Source organism: Cyrtonyx montezumae, unplaced genomic scaffold (genome assembly GCF_038088225.1).
Source record: "Cyrtonyx montezumae isolate F1298 unplaced genomic scaffold, pur_monq_1.0 scaffold_0, whole genome shotgun sequence".
NCBI classification, from domain to species: Eukaryota; Metazoa; Chordata; class Aves; order Galliformes; family Odontophoridae; genus Cyrtonyx; species Cyrtonyx montezumae.
Window position 1 is genome coordinate 2,294,931 of NW_027071824.1, and position 21,641 is coordinate 2,316,571.

At 45.7% G+C, this 21,641-nt stretch overlaps 3 protein-coding genes across 6 annotated transcripts; all 3 read right to left on the reverse strand.

The window, feature by feature from the left end:
- Window positions 1-338: 338 nt before the first annotated feature.
- On the reverse strand, window positions 339-1,481 carry LOC136048452 (baculoviral IAP repeat-containing protein 5-like). Its single transcript, XM_065736106.1, has 4 exons — window positions 1,315-1,481; window positions 1,124-1,233; window positions 928-1,045; window positions 339-788 (listed from the first exon to the last, which is right to left on the reverse strand). The coding sequence occupies exons 1-4, from the start codon at window positions 1,429-1,431 to the stop codon at window positions 705-707; spliced, it is 429 nt and encodes a 142-aa protein (XP_065592178.1). The 5' UTR covers window positions 1,432-1,481; the 3' UTR covers window positions 339-704.
- A 1,814-nt stretch (window positions 1,482-3,295) lies between these two features.
- On the reverse strand, window positions 3,296-20,780 carry KAT14 (lysine acetyltransferase 14). Of its 4 annotated transcripts, none has more exons than XM_065754852.1 (10): window positions 20,275-20,779; window positions 18,373-18,491; window positions 16,078-16,199; window positions 14,233-14,414; window positions 13,223-13,369; window positions 11,761-12,329; window positions 11,084-11,220; window positions 10,401-10,576; window positions 7,044-7,234; window positions 3,296-4,386 (listed from the first exon to the last, which is right to left on the reverse strand). In XM_065754852.1, exons 1-10 carry the CDS (start codon window positions 20,528-20,530, stop codon window positions 4,213-4,215), a joined length of 2,073 nt encoding a protein of 690 aa, XP_065610924.1. In that variant the 5' UTR covers window positions 20,531-20,779; the 3' UTR covers window positions 3,296-4,212. The 4 variants fall into 4 exon arrangements, with proteins under 4 accessions (XP_065610924.1, XP_065610835.1, XP_065610671.1 ...); XM_065754763.1 differs by having other exon boundaries at window positions 13,223-13,639; XM_065754599.1 differs by having other exon boundaries at window positions 13,223-13,642.
- Window positions 20,781-20,813: 33 nt separating this feature from the next.
- LOC136060467 (protein PET117 homolog, mitochondrial) lies at window positions 20,814-21,327 on the reverse strand. The gene is made up of 2 exons (XM_065755064.1): window positions 21,169-21,327; window positions 20,814-20,963 (listed from the first exon to the last, which is right to left on the reverse strand). The coding sequence occupies exons 1-2, from the start codon at window positions 21,262-21,264 to the stop codon at window positions 20,814-20,816; spliced, it is 246 nt and encodes an 81-aa protein (XP_065611136.1). The 5' UTR covers window positions 21,265-21,327.
- Between the last annotated feature and the right edge of the window lie 314 nt (window positions 21,328-21,641).

Consider the following 21,641-nt stretch of genomic DNA (forward strand, 5'->3'; position numbering starts at 1 on the left):
CCTAACTTGCACAGAGAGAACGACCAACCTTATTTTACAAGGCACAATGATATTTCAAGGCGACCCGGTGAACGCTCACAAAGACAGTCTGACGTTTGAGTAACAGCACTGCAAGCTGGACTTTGATGCAGTTATTTTTCCATTTTGAGGTTAAAACTGCATTCAGTTTGCTGTATTGCCTTCCACTTTTACTTATAAATGCTTCAACATGAGACAACAGGCAACTCTCAACAAAAGATTATAATGATATAAAGCACACTATGGTTTAGTATAACTAGACATTATTAGCCACCACAAGCTTACAGCCCTGAAGAAGTTTTAATGCTTTTTATTTCTAGAAAAGTATCCATAAGTACCGGTAGCATTCAGTATAAAAATGGAAGCATCTGCCAGCTCTTACAAGAAACAAGTTTTAGTAGCAGGGCTACCAGCACTTCCAAACCAGGAAGAACTGAATTTACAAAACAAAATAAAAGAAAGAACAAATAAAAACGCAAGTAACAGGAAAAGAATCCCTGCTGAATAAGACAATCTATGCAAGGCACCAAACCCCAGGTACTTCCTGGACAGACTCAGGTGAGTAAAGGATTCAGTGCTGCTTTGCTTCTCACAGGTGTGGCTGTTGTAGAAGTGATCCCAGGAAATAGTCATTCAGTCAGCATGGCAGTGTCACAGCACACACACCTGGCAGGGGCCAGAGGAGCCTAGGGGCCCATGTCCTCTATGGCGTGCCGCACGCTCTTGGCTGCATCTTCGATATCCGTCTCCTTCTGAGAAACCGCTTTTTTCTGCAAATAAAAACAAAACCTTACAGTCTGACACTGCACTGGGCACCAGTCAGTGTCAGGGCCCCGAAAGGCTGGAAAATAAACATCTCTTCCAGCCTCGGGGGTAAGGACAAGCACCACGCTGCCGCAGGGTACGCACAATGACGTTTCTGGCCCGCTTCTTATCCAGCTTCAAGAACTCCTGCACCGTCAGCTTAGCGGGATCTTTCTGAAGAGAGGCAAAAGCGCATCCCGCCGAGTGCCTCCTGTGCTCCTCCCTGAAAAACAACGCCGAGCAGCCCGTAACACCGCCCGCTCCCTCCTTCCCTTCCCCGCTTCCCCCCCTCCACACTCACATCGGGTCGTCGTCGGGCTCCCAGCCCTCCAGCTCCTTGAGGCAGAAGAAGCACTGCACCACGTCAGGGCTGTTGTCGCTGGGGCAGTGCACGAATCCCGCCGCCGCCATCTGCGGGCACAGCGAGGGCCGTCAGTGCCGCCCGGACCCCGCCGCCCCCCTCCCCCCACAGCTCGCCCCGGGAACGCTCACCCGCTCGGGCGTGCAGGCGCAGCCCTCGGTGAAGGGCCAGTTGCGGAAGGTGGCGGCGCGGGTGCAGGCGAGGTAGAGCAGCCACTCCTCGGGCAGCGCTCCAGCACAGGCCGCCATGGTTCAAACGGCGGCGGTTTGGCGCGCGCGGCAGGGCGGGAACGGAGAGGCGCGGGGGCTGCCGGGAGATGTAGTGCAGCGCCGTGCCCGGGGAAGGAGGGGACCTTAACGCCGCAGTTGGTAGCTGCGACCTTTCTCAGCCTCAACGATTCTGTTCTCTAAGAAAAGCTCGTTCTGTAGAACTGGCTCACGTTTGGCAAACGCAATAGTTGCTCCGCTCACCACAAGGAAGGTGGATGCGGTCCATGTGCAGGCACAAATGCCGCTGGTGCTCACAGCTTCCCTGCGGCTGTTTTACAGCTGCTTCAAAAGCTCCCTCATTCTGGCACTCTCCAAGCGAGGGCAGAGCTCCCTGGCAAACCTGATGCGTTTCCCCAGGGCTGCCGGCCCATATCAGAGCACACATCTGATCTCACACAGTGCCCGTTAAGCCTGGCCTCATCCCCTCACACAGCAAGGGGTTCTGCTCAAACAGTGCCTCCTCAGCACGCTGTGCTCACCCAGAGCCAGCAGAAGATACTGTCTTCTAAGAAGACATCTTGCGTGTCCAAGATGTCCCACCTGCATTCCAAACTACCACCAGCTTCATCAGTGCCCTTCAGAGCTGGTTTGCTGGGATCCCTTCACAAGTTAGGAACGCCTTTTCAGGTCACAGCCATTTGTTCTTGATCAAACTATCAACAACGTGATCCTCAAAACATCTGCACCTTCTTCTCACCAAAGCTGTTAGGATCAATGGGACGGGACTTCACACGGAACAGAACAAAGCCATTGGAGATTTTCACAGGCAACACAGTGTCCCTTAGTGCAGTTTCCCAGAGCAAATCAAAATAATACCAAGGGATCAAAATTAAAGGCTACAGGTGTGGAATACAATAGACACAACAGTTAACTGGCTGATTTTCCAAGAAATAGTGGCAAACAAGCATGAAACAAGTCACCTCGTCTCCACAGATGCACAGGTGGACTTAAAGTTGAAGAGCAATTTCTTGTTCCTGCAGCCTGAGGAACAGCAACAGCAATCCCCAACCCATGCCACACTTTGCCTTGCCAAGTGCAGAAAGACAGTGGGAGAGTCAGCTTAGCAAACAGTATAACTACAGGTGCTCTTTCAAGGAAAGGGCTTTAATTTCATTCATAAAGACAGATTTTTTTTCCTATCCAAGTACAGCTAATTCCTAACACCAGTAACATGGAAAATTTTCACGTAGTCATAAAGCAGGCTGAAATGTGCATGGATGTTAGGTCACAGTTCTTGGATGGACTTTTTTCCTCCCACTAACACTGGTTTTGATTGGATGAAGATGTACAATGACTACACAGAAGCACAGTACATGCCCACCTTCCTGCTGTTACCAACATGAAGAGTCCATTAAGGCAATACTACAGCCAAGTATCTAAAGGGTATATACAGTAGATTTAAAACAAGTAAATTATATTTGTTGTGTAGCTCTCTGTGAGCCTTGATGTAAAAGGAACAGGACAGTGGATATGATTCATATTGAAAACACACTGACTGGCCTTCAGTCAGGCAGCAGAGCCAAGTGCCAACTTTCTGTTCTTCTGCAGTAAAAAAAATAAAAAACCAGGGAGAAGAAAGCTGCTAAACTGTACAAAAGGGCTACACCCCGGTACCAGAGTAACTGTTGTATTGTTTGTTGGTTTTCTTCTTAAATTCTTGGCTATTATTTTTTATTCTTTGCTCTCCTCTTTACTTAGAGCCGTGAAAACACAGTCTAAATGCTCCAGTGAACTGGAACCTGCTCACCTCTGCTCTCCAAGCTGTAGGCAGGTTGCTTCTACAAACCAGAGCCTGCATATCAAACTTAACTACTGACTTTTGCTCCTGGTTTCTTCTATCCACAGTGGAGGTAGATGCTGGCTGGAGCCTGCGGGGCTGGCTCTGCGGTTCAAGGTGAGCCCAAAGGGCTGATCCTTTAGTATCAACAACTGGCAGATAGGCTGCAGGACCTCAAAGAGCTCATTTGGCAGCTGTTGTACCCATCTCACCTAGCTATAAACGCACCTGTCGTCCTGTTCCTGAACTCAAAACACTGCGCACTACAAGAACTTCACAATGAGCACAGAGTCAACAAGGGGGAAGAAGGCCGCAGGGAAGGAGCAGAACAAAGACATCTCCTCTGGGCCTATTACTTGGGATCACATGAGTTCACACGCACTTTGTTATTCCTAAAACACAGCCTCAGTATTGCTATTGTAGCCCAGGCAGAGCTTTCCTAAAGTCAGAATCCAACCACATCCACTGATATTGCATTCCCCTTCATGGATTAAAGACGTGGTCCTAACAAAGCAATCAAATCACAGAAACACTGTGGATGATTTAAGTTTAGATGTTCATTTTCCATAAACAAAACATAAACAAAAAACTGCAAGTTGGGATAGGTTTCAAAATTTGAAATCCACGGGGCTCCTCTGAAGTGGCAAGCTTTGGGTGGGTTTTTTTTTGTTTGTTTTTCTTCCTCCAGTGGGCATCTCCAAAGTAAGAGTCTGGAGAACTCTCCGTAAGAATCTCAGTCTTCCAGTGGCTTCAGCATGTCTTTGTTAGGATTTCTGGGCCTCTCCCTCAGACAGTATGAATCAATCCTCTTGGACTGCACTTGCAACACACAACATAGCACTGTTGATATTAGAAGTCCTACTGAAAAAGGCAAATGTGCATTCCAGCTCTCACCTGACAGCCAGCATCCTCTGCTAAAAGCCACCATAATACCTCGCTCAGCAGGCTGGGCTTTTCACAGATCCCCCAGCAGCTCTGACAGATCAGCGCCGCAGTCTGAGAAAGAATGCATGCTTGCACTCCTTGCTGTCCAAGGGATAATATTTGTCATAAAAATCCAAAATGTATTCTTCAGTCTTAAATCCAAATTTTTGGTAAAGCAGCATAGCAGGGTTGCTTGCAGAGACGTGAAGGGTTACGTCTTTGCCCATGCAGGTCTGCCAGGGGAGAAGAAAAAAAAGCATAACAGCAAGAGAATGAGAAAGCCTCCAGGGGAATGCAGAAGTGAAGAGATTCATCAGCTTTGCTATTTAAGTTAGAAAACTTGAGAAAAATCACAGGCCTCGACACAGAAGTTACCACACATAGCACCAGCTGAAACACGAAGGCAATACTGCTCTTCCTCAAAGCCTCTGCTTCTGGGAAAGACGGACTCTCTGACAATGAAATCAAAGCTTTGGATTCTAATTTGTAAGCTTCCCATTGTCAATTTCAAAGTAATTGGTAATTAAAAATAATCTCGGTGTACTGCACTAATCTCAAATACTTAATGACAACAGCCTGAAGAAAAAGACAAAACATGCCAAAGGATCAACACCGTGCTCCTCCCCATCAGCAAACAGGGCTGAACTCTCTGGGACTGTGCTCTAACACCAGTGCACCTCTGGGCTGTCACACTAGAATTCCTCTGCAATCCACCCAGCTCCTCTCCCACCCTGCAGGGCATGGCACTCAGCTCCTGAGAAGGCAAGAGAAGTCAGTTCTGAAAGCAAATGGCATTGCTGAAGTTACCATAAGGATCCAAGATTATATAGGTATCTTGCTCTCTGATAAACTAATATCACAACATTTCCTGATTTCATTTAGTGCTTTAATAGCAGTCTGTGTATACTGAGTGTATGGTAACTTTAAGCGGTAACAGCACTCGAAGACATCTGCACACTAAAGCAAAAAAACTCTCACCAGAGTTAAAGGGATAAAAAAAAAAAAACAACCAACAACAAACTGAAATCTTCAGGAGCCACTTTAGGGAAAAAGAGGTTGAGATCATCTAGAAAATAATTTGGCACTCTGGGCCAGATGTTTTAGAAGGTAATTTCTGAAAACAAGCCCATCATCAAAGCACTATTTGCATCGAAGCATTTTTTGTTAGATTATGTTGTTCCCTATAATTCATCCCCAAACTAAGCACAGTGATCTTTACCTTCAACAGAGAGAGAGTGCTACCCTTCATCCAAACATTGTATGAAGGTGGCCTTAGCTACAGAGAGCAGCCCCTGGTTTCAGCCCCAGCAGGCTGCAACGAGCACATGCAATCTGTTAGCTGGGGAATAGAAGGTCACAGCCCCACTTCTCCTACACGAATAAATGTCATCTACCACTGACAAATATGCAGCAATGCAAAAATAAATCAAACAAGCTGAATACACAGTGGTGATGGCTCATTGCTAGTGAGTCTAATCAGCCTCAGCCCTGCCTGGCTCTCCTCAACATGATAAAGTTTTTGCTAGTCTACCTGAAAGTGGAATTGGGTTAACTGGCTGAGATAGGTCCTACAGAAGTTTGTGGTGATTTTGCACAGCTGACATGCAAACACATCCCAACCAGGAAAAAGAAGAGTCCAGCTGCTGGATCCCTGCAAACCTCAGCTCACCACCCATGTCTGTTCCCACTGGGTGTTGACATCTCTCATCAGCTAGCTGCAGTTCACAGCGATTTAGTGACATGTTTTAAGTGGAGATGCTCAGGAAAGGTAAGCGGTAAATTACAAATAGATTGCTCTGTGTTGACACAGGCTAACAACCAGTGAGATGGGCACTGCAGAAAGCTTTTCTGGTAGAGGAATTATCCATAGGTGGCCAAGAAGAGCTCCCAGTGGGAACTGCTTTTCTAAGGTACCATCTCCACTGATCAGACAGAACTCACTTTCTCTTTAATCAAATAAATATCAGTAAAAACAGTTTCAATTGTGAGTTTTTGCTATTGCAACTCATCTCAACTAAAACAAGCTGAAGAACGTTTCCTGTCAGCAGCTCTGACAAGAGAACTCAGGGAGTGCTAAAACTAGGTCCTAAGGAGGTACTGCTGGGGTCTGAAAAGGACATCTGTCTGTACCCTTACCCAAAATTACATTGGGTTTCATGCAATTCAGCTCAAGAAAGTAAACGGAATTAAGGACTCTTGAATAACAGTATTCATTCAGTGTCTGAATGAAGTTTAACTACTTTAATCTGAGCTAACTAAAGAGGCTGTGTTAATTTTCCCATGTGTCCTTGTGCAACCAAGCCTGGTACAAGCCAGTCTGAAGATGAATAAGGTTGCAAACACTCGTTATTTATCTTCAGCTCTGCTGGATTTTATTCAGCACATGAAAAGCGAAGGAGAACGATTAGGATCAGTTAAGTGATTTAATGCAACTGCACTGGTCATGGAATATGCTTCCAGGTACAGATAAGAAAAAACATTTGTTCCAACTGCACTATTAGGACCGTTACTATTTTTTCCCTATTTTTCCTTCTCAGGTTTACAGGATAACTTATGTGAACTATCGTTGGCTGGAAAATACAAAGTTATTCCCAAGAGAAAGACCCCATCATCTCCCTAATCCTGAGGACCTGAGCAGAACAGTTAGTTACTCTTCTAAGCATGTTTGAGTTTCTGCTTCTCAAGCAATTTACCCCCATAACTGTTCTCACACACTAACAATCTGTGCAGCTACATGAGCAAAGAAAGGGCAAGGGGAAAGAGACAGAAAGGAGGAACACAATGCTACCTACTCTCTATCATGTCCACAGGCACATACCAGGAAGAAGGGAGAGCTGGTGCTTTAGGAAAGACATTTTTTTGTGTGTGTGTTTGGTTTTTTTTTGATTACCTGGATAAGATGATAAATCATGAAGGTTGCAATTCCAGCTCTCCTCCACTCAGGGTGTACGAACAGAAAAGAGATGTAAGCTTCATTGTATTTCACATCTGGCACCATAAAGCCAAAGGCAATGATAACTTTTTTGTAAAGGACAACCACACTGAAGTCTGGATACTGTAGGCATTCTGACAAATCAATTCCTACGAAAAAAGAAAGAGCAGCTGAAAGCCCTGCAAACCAACTGGAGAGCAGACTACGCTGTCACACTTGCATGAAAATTCAGATTTTCAAGCCCTGCTACAAACACCTGATTTCCTTCTCTTATCCATTTCCAAGCCCTGTGATTGTCAGATGTTTCAACCAAACACTTTAACAAGATGAGACTTTTGCCACTGATGACAACAGATGCAGCAGTTAGCATGCACAAAGGGGAAAAACCTGCTTACCTGTTCTGGAGAAAGAAACTAAAGCCAAATTACCTTAAGGTAAAACTCAGAAAAGGAATGGTTTAAAAGATATTTTAAAAACTACTAACTATCTCAGCACCCAACTCATCTTTCCTTAGTTAGTATTCTGAGCCAGATCAGCAGTCTGTTGGATCCAGTTCTAAACACGCATGTGGATTAAGACACTTGCAGACGCAAATCTGTGCTGGATCAGGTCAGTACATCTGGGACCTCCACTGGCTATGGCTCCTGGGGCCACAGTAACACTGAAGGATAAAGGCTTACGTCTTCATCCACCGAGGCCCTGCCAGCACCAGGCAGGCATTTACTTTTACTACTGCTACCTGCAAATGCCAAAGGACCTGTCTGCAAGCAAATGGGAGCAAAAGAGAGTGTATCAGCTACTCCATCCCCTCCCTCCTGCAAACTCTCTCCAGACGCAGCACACCGGAAACTGGGTTTCACGTTTGGAAGCATTACCCACCAACAGTTCCTGTCTCTTTTCTCCACCTGGCCTTCAACTCCTACTGCTTCCTCCACTATCTGTACTCAGCTGTTTGTGGAGCTACCCTGTAAAGCTGACCACAGCTTTCAACACAATGGAAACATTTACTTCCAGCATGCAAATTATACTGGTGTCTGAAACAGCCTCTCTGTCAGTGGTGCTTCTTTGAGTCAGAGGCTGGACAGAAACATCTGAAGTCAGTGGCTTCTGAGTGGAGTCTGTTACCTTCCACAATCACATCGCTGGTGCAGCCTAAGAGCATCTACACAGCATGTTAGGGCCAAGCATTTAGCTCACAGCACAGAAAACTGCTTGATAATTTGTCTGCAGAGACAGGCCCTACATGAGGTGCAAGACCTGGCAGAATCACACTATTTCAGCCTCAAATTGGCAATCTCAGATATACCTGAAACGCAGGGTAATGAAACTGCAGAGTATGTTTTCCAGTAATGTTTTCACTTACAATGAGTTATGAGACTTGATAAAGCACTAGGCTTAAAGAAGTGGGAGAATTATTTTCTTGCTCGAGAGTAAGATGGGTGGAGTAAGACGTGGGAGGAACTGATTGGCAATAGGGAGCAGCGTTAATTATCTCAAGGCTGCAATTGACTGTGAAGTGCCTCAGCATGTCTGTACAGGAACGCCACACTGCCCTGAGCGTTCTGCTGGTGATGAAGCGGTGCTGTCTCCTCAGCATGCAGCTACTCCTGTAGGAAGATGCTTAGCTCAGTAGGGTTCACCACTTGTCTGCTCAGGAGACGCTTCCCGTTAGGGCGTGAAGGCACAAGATACCACGAGAGACAACAAGGAGGAATCTTGCTTCACACCAGTTCCCTTGGGGTAACTAGCTGCAAGCTTGTTTCTGCCTTGAGATAAACAAGAAAAGCTCTGACAGGAAGGATTTGGAGATGTGTAAGAACTAAGGTCTGGACTCATCTCACCTGTTGAAGTGCCTATGACTTAAGAACTCAGTCAGCGAGACAGTGTCACTACTAGAAGGCACTGAGTGCACCTAAGTGCACTAAACACAGGTAGTGATAGTACATTTGATAGGTCAGGTTGACAGCTGGACTTGATGATCTTGGAAAGTCTTTTGCAACCTAAATGATTCTATTTCTCTGAATGCTATTGCTAGCTTAATGACACCCTCCCAGCTGTGGATCCCACCCCCAATTCATCAGCAGCTGTGCCAGCCCAGTGTAAAGCTAAACCTTAGGTGCCCACACAGACACTGTGGTTTGTATCTCCTGAAGTATCACCCGTTTATTTATCTCTTACTAAAATACACCAAGGTGCAATAATCTTACAACCCCAACCTCAGAAAATCTGCACCATGGAAAAGATTTGGATTCCTGTTTGGAGACTGATGGGAGTGTCAGCTTTCTGATTTAATGATGCACAGTCCCTAGTAGGGTGGGACACACCCACGCTCCTGATGTTAAATAAAACAAGGTGAGTCCTGAAGAGCTGGATGAATGTGCAACCCAACTTGGCCAGAACTTCAAATGCACTATCAAAAGAGGATAGACTATGACAAAGGGGTTCTGCTTCTGTCAGGACTGCAGTATCTTATGAGCTCCAAACAACTTCACATATCTTACCTTTCCAAGCTACCTTCCCCTGCATTGTACAACTTGGACAATGAGTAGCACAGAGAGCTATGATCCTGACTGCAGCTTACAAGCGCTGCTGAACTACAAGCAATGTTGAATCACTATCTGCAAATCAAAATGTAAAGCAAAGAGTTATTTAGAATAAAGGTGTGGACTGTTTACACTGGGCTTTTCTAACTTAGTCTTCAGCGTTGACTGCTAATCAGAAGCTTCACTTCTGTTATTTCATAACAGTTAGAGGCTACATTCTAACCGTGGCTCCAACCCCACCCCATAAAGGGCAGCCACTGCTCCAGAGATCCTACCACTAAAGAAACGATACATAAAAATCAATACTCTAGCTCTCTCATACATTGTAAATACTGAGCCTTGAGGAAATAAAGACCACCACACCGAAGCTTGCAGTAGCTAGCGTGACTCCTAGATTTCACTCCCATGAGCATTAGCTTTGGTATAAAACTGCTTATATCCAGCCCACTCCTGTACCTCCACCTGGCTTTGGCAAAAGGTTCAACCGGTTGCTTAATTTTAGTAACTGACTATTTCTACTGGCATCAATGGTGTTACTCAAAACAACCTATTTCTTTAAGTGCTGTGCTAATTAAGGCCTAATTGCCCAGTTCTAAATGTTTTCAAAAGACAAAGACACCAAACCCATGTCTCCATCTCAACCACATTCCTATGACATCAGATAATGGTTTTCGAAGAACTGAGCCAGACACCAACTGAGGAAAAGTTTGGCCCCAGAACGCTGAACAAAACCACTTCCTTCTTAGAAAACCAAGCACAGAAGGAATCTTACCAGGCCAGAAGAATTCGTGGCACATGGAGTTTATAGTGGGGATGTGATTAGGGCGAACATAGCAGTAATCAATGGGTGCTTCTGGCTCAGCCTTCCAGTTGAGATCATTCCTGTGCGGGTACGCCCAGATTTCTGCCAGCAGCCTGAGTTTGGGGGGCTTTGTCTCATAATCACGCCTGCCAATTAACATGAAAAGCAAACACAGAAGGCAAGTGAGGAACAATGTCACTGCAGCCCATAACGTATTTTCTGACATGCTCAACTTGGAACAAAAGAAGTCTTCCATTCATGTGGGAACACAGCACATTGCTCAGCAAAAACACCATTGTGTCAGAGGTCAGAACACTTGGATCCACAGCACATCAAGGCAGCCTGTCTTTATGACAGCACCAACAGGTCTGACCCAAGAGCAGGCGCAACTTGCACCAAAGGACCATGGTGATTCCTCCTCTGCCCTGCCTTCTCTTCCCCTGGAGATTCCCCTTCGTAATGGCTCTTTCAGCTAAACGATACACTGACTTTTCAGGGTTAGCATAGGATACTGATTTGTACAGCAGCAATGAGTGAGGATGGCCTAGAAGAAAAGGGTCGTCTCCCACAAGAACACCTCTTGCTCACTGGCCACGAAAGGTGAGCTGTTGGATCCCAAGTGAAGAGCAAATCCAACCTCTGACCATCTGTACCTGATGTATGGTTTCAGGACACGGGACGTATAAGGACTAACAATGCTGTGGTCTGACAGCAGGTCTTCTGAGCCTACCAGTCGATACAGAAACTTTGTCGTCTGCTGTCGATATCCCTTCATGGCAGGCAGCACTGTCTGCATGTACAAAAAAATAAATAAATAAATCCAGAACATTTCAGGAAAACTAGTCAGTGACTTAACACAAGGGAATCATAATTTATAACACAGAAAGAATAAGGGCCTTCCACTACGACAGAATGATCTGGAGCCCAGGATGATTGTCCCACTTCAGAGGACTGCAATGCATTCTCAAATTCAGCAACTACAACTACGAGCTGCACTCACTGCTCAGCAAAGCACACCAGATGACCTCCTTCCTGCATGGCATGGAAAAGTAGTACTTTCAGGCCTCCACCACGTTTTTTTGGGCAGGGCTGGAGTACAAATACATAGAAATCTGTGGTACTTATGCTGACAGACAGCTGTGCTGACTGAGCATTTCCTGAGAAAAAAAAATGGGGCTTGTGAGATAATCAGTGGGGACATAGCTCCAAGTCACAGTAAGCCCTGTTCACATAGCTCTTTCAACTTCCCAGGTCAGGTATTCTAAAGTGATGCTGCTGCCTAAAGCAAAAACAATCAGTCAAAGGATCACTTTGATTCAATGGCACTCACTTGGTATCTGTCCAAGATCCTGAAGTCCTGACTAGTAGTTCTGTACGTCGCTTGCCCTACTGGGGACCTGGAAACACCTTCTTTGGCTCCATAAATCCCATCAACCAAGAGCAGCGCAGCATTCACAACCTGGTCCAAGTCAAAGAGTGGCAGCCCCCTCTCCCTCTTGGCTTGCCTGACTATCAGCTTGCGCCTCAGTCTCCGTGCTTCTGGGGTCATGCTCAAGGCATTGGGACAGGCTTCCAGTCTCTTCAGCAGCAGTTTCTCCTCGTAGATACTAACAGACGTATGCTTAGGAGCTCTGGGTTTGGCATCCTTCTCCAGCTGTGGCTTCCTCTTGTCTCGCCCCCTCAACTGCAGAGATGTGTTTGACTCTTCAGGATCCTCACTGTCACCTTCCATCCTTTCGGTTTTTTCTTCTTCACTCTCCACTTCTTGCTTGATCTGCTCAGCTGTCTTCACTTTTTTTCTACTTGCTATCATGGCCCCAGCACCAGCAGTCCCACTTGGGGGGGGCACATACTCTATTCCTGGGTCAATGACTCCATCTCCTTCCATCTCCTCATCATCTGCTCAAAACATCAAAATAATCCAGGAAAAAAATGTAAACATAAGTCCCATTGCAAAGGGAGCTCTTGCAGAATTTTTCTGCTAAGGAGAAATACCATTGGTTACCCAACAGACTCCATTTTCTGTACATTTCTAGGCCTCCAGATTTGGGGGAGAGGATACATTAAGAATTCCAATTTCGGGGCACAGAATCAATCCTTCTTCCAAGGTATCTTACAATTTGGTTTCCAAAAAAATCCTAACACTCTGACCTGTGAAGCTCAAACATTAAATTGCTGAAAATTCCTGAACACTGGAGATCAAATCATCAAGCTGATGAGCTCTATTTTTAGCCAGCATACTCTGGAGAAGCTTTGTTTAAAGTGAAGTAACAATTAGGAGTCACAAAAGAACAGTGTCTGTCCCTCTACAGAACATGATTCAACAAGTCATGAGGGAACTGCATGAAGCTGTGTCAGGGGAGGTTCAGGCTGGATATAAGGAAAAAATTCTTCTCTGAAAGAGTGGTCAGCCACTGGCACAGGCTGCCCAGGGGGGTGGAGGAGTCACCGTCCCTGGAGGTGTTCAAGAAACATTAAGATGTTGTACTGAGGGTCTTGGTTTAGTGGGGAAATATTGGTGGTAGGTGGACTGGATGACCTTTGAATCACCAAGCCTGGAAAAGACCTCCATGATTCTATGACTGCCTTCCAACAAGAAGTGATTTACTCTCTATCTTCCAGATTAGAATGAGGTCTGGCTCCCCAAAGGAACTCACTATATGCATCACTACTTTGCAATCATCTTAACTTGAAAAAATCCTGCAGTTCTTTAAGAGTTCCTTTTTTTTTTTAATGTCTCCTCAACGACTATGTGCAGCTTATTATTAAGAGAAAAATACAGCATCTCTTACCATGAAACAGGGCCTGTGGTGGCATGACATCAGGGATGAGATCTGCTTCCGAGAGAAGGCTCGGAGTAGCTGAATGCGAGGCTGGTGTGCCAGGAGCAGAGAAGTCCAGAGACGGGGAAGGAGAAGGGCTTGTCAGAGGAGTGCGATCTGAAGAGCTCAAAGAAGAAAAGTCAATCACCTCTCCTTTCTCAAGGACAATATCAGGACGACGGCCTCGACTGGTGAATTTAACGGGAGTGGAGGAAGTACTACGGTCCAGGAAGCCAGCTGCCTCCTTCTGGGCTCTCCGGATATCCTTGGCTTCCTGAGTGCGAGATCTCTTCTCCTTCAGCTCCATGGCCGATTCGACTGGATTGCGGCTCACCCGTTTCCTGAGTCCTTCTACAGTAATGATGGGATCCAGAGGTGGCTTTGAAGCTGCTAAAGAAGTAGCTTGCTTATTCTAACATGCACTTAGCTCCTGCAATCACTGTATATGTACTAAGTGGTCATACTAACACGTTGCCTTGACATTGTAGAAGATCTACTTTCAAAATACACAAGAAATTGACTTCAAGGCATCTAGCATGAAGTCTACACACCACTAAAACCTCACTTATGATGTATGTCCTCAATTAGGCCCTGTTCTTGCTCCTCTACACTGAAGGGAATTTGCATATAGCATGGACAAAATGAAAACAAACTAAAACGCTCCCTAGGGTGAAGAAGAACAGAAGAATCACAGATTTCATTTGCCAAAAAAAAAAAAACAACAACCAACATCAAAAATCTGTACAGATCTCAAAAGCCTTTAGATCAGTTAGCACAATGCAAAAAGGAAACAAAATATAAAAGGCAACTCACGTTCCTCTTTATAGCAGCCATTACAGCAAAGACAAACTAAGAAAAAAAATATCATAACCATCCAAACACAATACATCATTTTCTTTTTAGCAAACTTTTGTCGTGTTTTCCATCTCTGTCAGCTCTGGCCCAGCTAGGAACCTATACCCCATCTGGGAAACAGTTACCTTTTGCCTTTAGTGCAGATGCAGATAGCTTTTCTCCTTCAGGTTTCATTGTTGGGGGTTTATTATGAACCAGTTTCCACCACCCCGGTTCTCCAAACTCCTGGGCTCCTGAGCGGAAATACAAGGGGCTCCCCACAGACAGACAGCCAGCAACTGTGCTCCACCATGTTGAGGTCTTTTTCCTAAAGCACAAGATGTGAAAACAACCATTAGGTCCCCACTCAATAACTGTGCCCTCATCCCAAAGCCTCCCTGCTCCTCAAAGATGGTAAGGGCAGAGAGCTTCAGGGGATTGGGATTTGACAACACTCTCTATAGCTACAGCTTTACCAGGCACCACAGAGAAGGGGAGCAGGGACCTGAGAAATAAATCACCGAGAACAACTGTGCTGCAGAGATTGCAGGTTAACAGAAGAAACCCTATGCTAGTCCCACAGATGTAAAGGCATGAGTCATATCTCAAAGACTTAGCTCTGCTCAGCAGTTTCTGCCTCAAACCTCCTGCGGTACAGCAAAGAGGAGATTCATGGCATGGAGTCTAGATCCATATCTGTAGTCTCTTGGGACTCCTTTCTTTCCATTACACACTCCCACTGACCAAAATTTCAGTACTTGGGCGAGGCTTGGCTTGCATGTATTTGCTGCTGTTACATACCTTAGTGCAGTGCCCTTTAAATCTGGGAGACTAACATCAAATGCCTCAGTTCAGAGTCTGGAGTGACTAGATCTGACAAGGATGAACAGCATAGTAGTTCATGGACTGATACATATATGATTTAGCTGTCCCTGCTCCATCAGAGGACAGTCCAGGCAGAGAGGGAAGCATCAGACTCAAGCCAGTAGCCACTTCATCTGAAATCAATCAGAGCAGAGACTACCCCACCCATAAGGCAGGTCTCAGGAGACAGCAGCAAACACTGGGAGGGAAGGCTCCCTGAGCAAGGGACAACTGGCCACCAGCTGCCCTTCTGTCAGGGTCCTGCTGGTTTCCAGGAGGGACTAGCATTGTTGGGCACGGAGCAAGAAGGTACAGGCATGCAATGAAAGCAAAGCCAAACAGTAAATCTGGATAGGGAGAAAGGCCAGATCTCACAACAGAGAAATCCTTGAAGCTAAGGGGAAGACTGTGAAATAAACAGATACATAACCTCACAGGCTTGCTCGCTTTCCTTTCTGTCCCCATAGCACAAGCATTAACAGTGACATTTGCCTTTGACAGAGTCAGTATGCTCAGAAAATAAAATGACATTCATCCACGAAGGCACAAGATGCTGTCACAGAAGGTTACCATTTATGAGAAGGGTTCTTATTCTAACAGCTTCCTTCTCAGTACATACTGTCTGTTATAGAATTTACAGTTCTGTATAATACCCACTAAGAGCTATTTTATTAAGATCCAAAAGAAGCTAAAAGACAATGCCCAGTTTCCCTTTGTTGTGAACTTGATCATGCAAGCTTTGGAGCTGAGGAACAAGGTACTCTGCAGAAGCTCTTTTTTTCCCTTAAAGTCCAGGCAGATGACAGGATTAGCCCATCCACTCAGAAAATTTAGGAAGACTGAAAAGCCGTGTGGATTCATAGAGTATGTAAATGAAGAAATAAACACACTTAGCTACACTGCTCCATTTTTAATTTTATTCCTTTTTCCTCCCATTAAGAAATGCTTATTCTTTCTCAACATTACCCCCCATGCCCACATTCAGGTTCTTAATACTAAATACTTCAATTTTCTGGCTAGCCAGCCTTAGCAGAGACATCCCTGAATTAACCAGGACTCTTGGTGCCCACCAGTACACCAGTTTTTAATTCATTTGGCTTACCAACTAAGATACACCATGTCTTTACCTGTTTCCTAATAAGAAAGTCCAGTGTTTCTCAATAAAAGCACAGATATCTTCTTTCCATCTGAAGTACCCTTGACGACCAGTTCCTTCCAGAGACAAATTGTACATTGCCAGCATGACAACCTGGAACAGAAAGCAGGGGAAATCAGTGCATCTTTTCTGCTTCACCTGGTGAGCTGCCACCCACCACGTGATGCTACGCACATACACAAGTCTTTGCTGCCTTATAAATATCTTATTTTTGCAACATCTACTGGGCAATTTCTGCAATCCTTCTCTTGCTTTCATGCTGCCTTTTTTCATCTCTCTATTGTTAGATGCATGTTCTGTTTTTTTTTTTACCCCCAGAAATTTCACCACCCTAGGGGAATAAAAGCTGCCTAATTACGTAGGTTTATGAAGAAACACAAACTCCACAGAGAGTAGTATAAATCAATTATATCAGAACTGGGATCTGCACACAGTGTGGAAGTATGGATAGTCTTTTGAAAAAGACCAAAAAAAAAAAAAAAACAGTGATCAGAGTCTTTCCAGATATTTACTGTTGCATACCAAACTGAACACAGGTTAAACTACGGAAAATCACATGACATCTACTAATTGTTCTTGGCATGCAGCAATTAAGTTTGTCTCCAAATCATAGAATTGCTTGGGTTGGAAGGGACCCCAAGGATCTCCAAGTTCCAACTGCCCTTGCCACAGGTCAAATACTAGATCAGGTTGCCAGAGGTCCCACCTCCAGGGACGAGGAACCCACAGCCTCTCTGGTCACCCTGTTCCAGCACTTCACCACTCTCTCAGCAAAAAACTTCCCACTGACATCTAAACTAAATCTCCTTTCACTTAGTTAAAAACCATTCTCCCTTGTCCTATCACTACTTACTCATGTAAAGTTGATTTTCCTCATGTTTATAAACTTCCTTTAAATACTGCAAGGCCGCAATGAGCTCTCCCCTCAACCTTCTCTTCTCAAGATTGAACGAGCTCAGTTCCCTCAGCCAATCTTCATAGGAGAGGTGCTCTAGCCCTCTCAGCATCTTTGTGGTCCTCCTCTGGAGGACCTCCTCTCCAAAAGCTTTACCTCTTTTCTGCACTTCTGTTAGTTACTGGTCTCCAAATGATCTTCAAATGATGATATTACAAGTGACTTTCATTAAACAATCCATTACAGCTCTTTCACACGCTCCACAGCCTAATTCAGTCTGTACAACTCTCAGACAGGTTTGGAAAGAACCACACTTCTTTGTGAGTAAATCCCAGATTACCAAGTGTTAATTACATAGAATCAATTCCATACTTCAGACAGATTTGATCACTTCCCTTAATTCAGTGTATCCCAAAGGAGCAACAGCTGCTTGAAGCCTAGGGAGACTTTCCCCTTCACTAGTCTTGATTCCACCTTTCCCTTTCCCATGCCATTCTCCTACCATTCTGCTGAAGAAGGCAGAGCATAATGCTGGTGACTTTGCAATCTGGGTCTGTAATCTTGCCAGCCACAGGTGGCAACTCTAACTTTTGCCCCTTGAAGCCCTGTACCAGGAACCAGCAGAGAGCACTGCAGAATTACAACTGATGCTTGAAACATCTATTATGAGACAGCACACTGATTCAAGTCACAGAGTACAAAAAGATGTCTTGCACTTACCTCCCAAAGCTTGGCATCTGGAAGCACTCAATGCTGAGCAGCAGCTACTGCTTGACCAAATGCACTTATGCAAAAGTGATGATCACTTCCTGCCTGCCCCTCAAAGTACACCTGCACCCTACCTGGAGCAAGACACACATCACTCCACCCACAGTGGTTGCTGTATAATGCAGAATATTTTGATGGTTCAGGTGTTTAAGTGACTGAACTTGCAGAATCCAGCAAGAACTGCAGTCAGTAAGCAAGCAGCCAAGATAGAGCTTTGAATTCAGGGAGCTGGTGAGATTTCTGTTTGTGTGCTGTCACCTCACTACTTTTACATTTCTTCACACATACAAAAAACTGCTCATGCCTAGCAGCCAAATTGCATTTTGCTTCTCCAAATTTGCCTGAAGCCATGAAATTCACGAGCAACATGAATGAGGAGGGAAAAAAGAAAGAAATGTGGTTTGTGTGATTATCTTTCAACTTACTTGCCAAATGCTCAAGTTCTAATCTGCAGGCAATCCTCTACTAATTAATTTCTGAAGTTCACTCATATGTTTCTTTGTCATCTATACCCAGTTCTCCATCTCTAGGTAATACACACACAACAAACAACGATTTTGTAAAGTGTTGTGGTTGTTCTCCTGGCACAGACATTGTACTTACTTGTTGCCAAGTTAATCTCAGCCGTTCAAATTGTTCCTTCCCATCTTCTGAGCAATCAGAGCAAGTAAATCTGAAAAAGTTATCTCCTTTGAGGTAGCTAAGCTGCTCTCTCAGTTGACCTAAAATCGATAGGCAAAAAGATCAAACTTTCAGTCTCGTCATAGGAAGAAAGGCTGCAAAGGAGATCTGAACTCCCCATAACATCAGGCAGAAAAGCACTTCTGCACTTCCCTGGAGTCCAAAGACCCAGGCAGTTCCCAAGAAGCTCTAGCATGAGCTGTAATGTATGGCCTCATTTTACAGCTGCAGCAGTGAGCACCAAAAATGCACAGACACTAGAAAGTTTCATTCTACTTAGCTGTTGAATACATGTACACAGCCAAAGGACTTCCTCACTCCCTCTGCATTTTTCATTAGTTTCTGCTTCCCAGGAATAATCTATATTCTGCAATAAATGTTTCCCATTCTACTTAAACAGACAACAATAATGAAAAAAAACCCAAGCTGATTTGCTAACCCTGCAAAAAGTTTGAATAAATGTGATCTACTGGGGCAGAGCCAACTATAAGACACCGCATTCAAAGTTGAAGATTCTAATTCTGTTCCCGCAGCAGACAATAAAAAATAAATAAAAAATCTATCAGGACCCCTGAACCCAACAGTGATTAAAGAAATATGAAAAAGTACAAAGCAAAATCAGAAGAGAGGGAAACAGGTAAGATTACAGCATTTCTGAAAATACATAGGAAAGGTCTTCCTCTAGAAGATTTCCTTTCTCTTTTATTACTTCTCTTTGGATTTGTTCTACAGCAACAACAGAGTGGAACATCTCTGTAAAACAGAGCAAACTCAGTGTTAAATTGAGTGCTTTGAGATCTCTTGCTACCTTTAGCTCTGTTCCTTTTTATTATTATCTATTAATACATTTCAAGCCAATATGTCCCACTATCTGCACAGCATCATTTTAACAGTACTGTGCTGGCTCCATCGCATTATTAGCAATGCTCACACCACACCTTGTGAGATTTCTACACTAGACTTGTGGCAAGTTTCAGGATGGCAGTACAGGCAGCTCTGATACAGCTGCAAAGTAGATGTCAACCAAAGAGTTCCATGATTCTAAACACAGGAATAGATAAAACACAACAAAACAGATAACAAAACAACAACAAACTGCTTAGCAACACCTAGGTTTTGGATCTAATAACTGATCAAACTGTTGAGAATTTTTGAAGTAAAGCCTATTATTTAGCTAGCAGCATACATCTTAAGTCAAGCAGCAACAGCAAAGGAATCAAGTTATCTAGTTTGCTCCAAGCACATCCCAGAGCTAGCTAGTACAGGCTGACATGCAAAAGCTAAATTAAATTCACATTATCAGAAAATTATTAGTGCTGAGATTTATCCATATGCTCCACAGATGCAGCAAGTTAACTAGGGAAGAAAAAACTAGGGAAGAGAAAAGAAAACAAAAGTGGCTCCCCATACAATGACCTGTTCCTCCTCAAACCTCCACAGAGTTCTTTATTTGAGAGGAGTGAGAGGACAGCTCACTTGGCCAAAGTCCCTTAGCATGCCAGTGACAGGCCTCAGGACAGCGTGCACATTTCTGACATCATATCCTTGTTTGGCACTAATGAGATCAGACCGTCCCCCTTCTCACAGGGAGCGCCAGCTAAGGACATCCTCACAGCTCATGGATCGAGGTGCCTAAAGCACAGAACAAGCAGCATGAGGCTGCTGGGCTCCATGCAACATGTAGACAGCATTTCCTTCCCAGCACTGGGACAGAGCTAACCAAAAGTCATACAGGACAGCACAGACACCTTGTAGATCACAACTCTGGTGATGCCAGTCACGTGTGGTGAACGCTACAAGAAACAGCAAAGCCAGCCCTCTTACTTGCTGGAATCCACTTCTGGCACTTCTCACAGTAGTAGGACATCTCCTCCATCCAGGACGCATCGCCTTCATCGCTGTTCAGTGAGTCTCCACTCTGGTCATGGGATAAATCCACTGAGGCCTGGTCCTCAGACTCTACGATCAGGAGGGTTTCCCCTTCCACCTCACCCTCCTCCAGGCCCTCCGAGGTTGAAGTCCTTGTGGCTTCGTCATCGTGGCGGCTCAGCAGCCCGCTCATGTGGACATTATTAGCCATCCTTCATGGCCTACAGCAGGACAGTGTCTGCATGACAAGGAGCCCGTCCTCCCCACGTTCACAAGACCATCCACACTGGATGTGCCAAGTCTCCACAAGTACTAGTGATGGAAGAAATATGTTATGTATGCCCTATGGCTTTTGATACAGGAATATGACTGACAGTTTCTCTGAAAGAAACAGTCTTTCACAGGTGATCTCTGTTTACTGAAATACTTGAAAGTAGTTAGAATGCAACCATCCCAAGTGCCTTTAATCAAACCTCTAACAAGGCAGGTCTCATCTAGGACTGCTGGGATCCCTTTTCCAAGAGCATCTTCTCTCTTTCTTCTGTCAGCTGCTTTGTCAAAGCAATCTGCTCTTCCAGCAGGCGAATGTTCTCCTTCTTCTGACTCTGCCGCTCCAGATCTCTGAGAACTCCACTGTGCAGCCTCTGAAAGCACAAGGGACAGGGTTCATCACAGCCTGTTTGATCGTGAGCATCACCAACCCGACCCAGGGGGCTCCGGTCCTCCTCGCAGGGCCCTCGCGGTCCTCCTCGCAGAATCACGAACCCCCTCAGGGACGGTGACCCTCCCGGCTCAGCAACAGGGGCCGTCTCCGTGCCCGCCGGCTCGGCCTGCCCGCTCCCCGCTCACCTCGCGCTCCTTCCGCTGCTGGACGTGCACGGCCGCGATGGTGGCGGCGGAGAGGAGCGCGGTGACGACCAGCACGGCCCGGGAGCTCCTCGACATCGCCGCCGGGCACGCGCGCGGCCGGACGGCCCTTAGCAGCGCGCGCGCCTCAGCCGCCCGCTCGCCGCGGGAGGAAGGGCGGGGCCGTTGTGCGCGTGCGCCAGCCCTGAGCAGCGGAGCGCCGAGCGCCGTGCCGCCCCGCCAGGCATTAGCTGCAGGGTCACGCAGGGACACTGGGACGGCGTGCCGAGCGGGGTGACCCTGGGCAAGGAGCGGGCCCGTGGGAGCCCTGCAAGGCTAACAGGGCTCAGCAAGGCCGGGTGCGAGGTGCTGCGCTTGTGTCGGGGCTATCCCGGATGCGAGTGCGCGATGGGAGAGCGCGCTGAGGGCAGAACGACGTGGGGGTCCTGCTGGACTGAACGGTGGACGTGAGCCAG

Excerpts from the sequence above, each read along its gene's own strand:
- LOC136048452 (XM_065736106.1), bottom strand. The coding sequence starts at position 1,431 with ATGGCGGCCTGTGCTGGAGCGCTGCCCGAGGAGTGGCTGCTCTACCTC. Across the intron at positions 1,046-1,123 it reads GAGCCCGACGACGACCCGAT|GGAGGAGCACAGGAGGCACT; the intron begins GTGAGTGTGGAG and ends GTTGTTTTTCAG. Across the intron at positions 789-927 it reads AGCGGGCCAGAAACGTCATT|AAAAAAGCGGTTTCTCAGAA; the intron begins GTGCGTACCCTG and ends TTTTATTTGCAG.
- KAT14 (XM_065754599.1), bottom strand. The coding sequence starts at position 20,530 with ATGGCTAATAATGTCCACATGAGCGGGCTGCTGAGCCGCCACGATGAC. Across the intron at positions 18,492-20,274 it reads CCAGAAGTGGATTCCAGCAA|GTCAACTGAGAGAGCAGCTT; the intron begins GTAAGAGGGCTG and ends TATCGATTTTAG. Across the intron at positions 10,577-11,083 it reads GTCCTGAAACCATACATCAG|GCGTGATTATGAGACAAAGC; the intron begins GTACAGATGGTC and ends GTTAATTGGCAG.
- LOC136060467 (XM_065755064.1), bottom strand. The coding sequence starts at position 21,264 with ATGTCGAGGAGCTCCCGGGCCGTGCTGGTCGTCACCGCGCTCCTCTCC. Across the intron at positions 20,964-21,168 it reads AGCAGCGGAAGGAGCGCGAG|AGGCTGCACAGTGGAGTTCT; the intron begins GTGAGCGGGGAG and ends TTGTGCTTTCAG.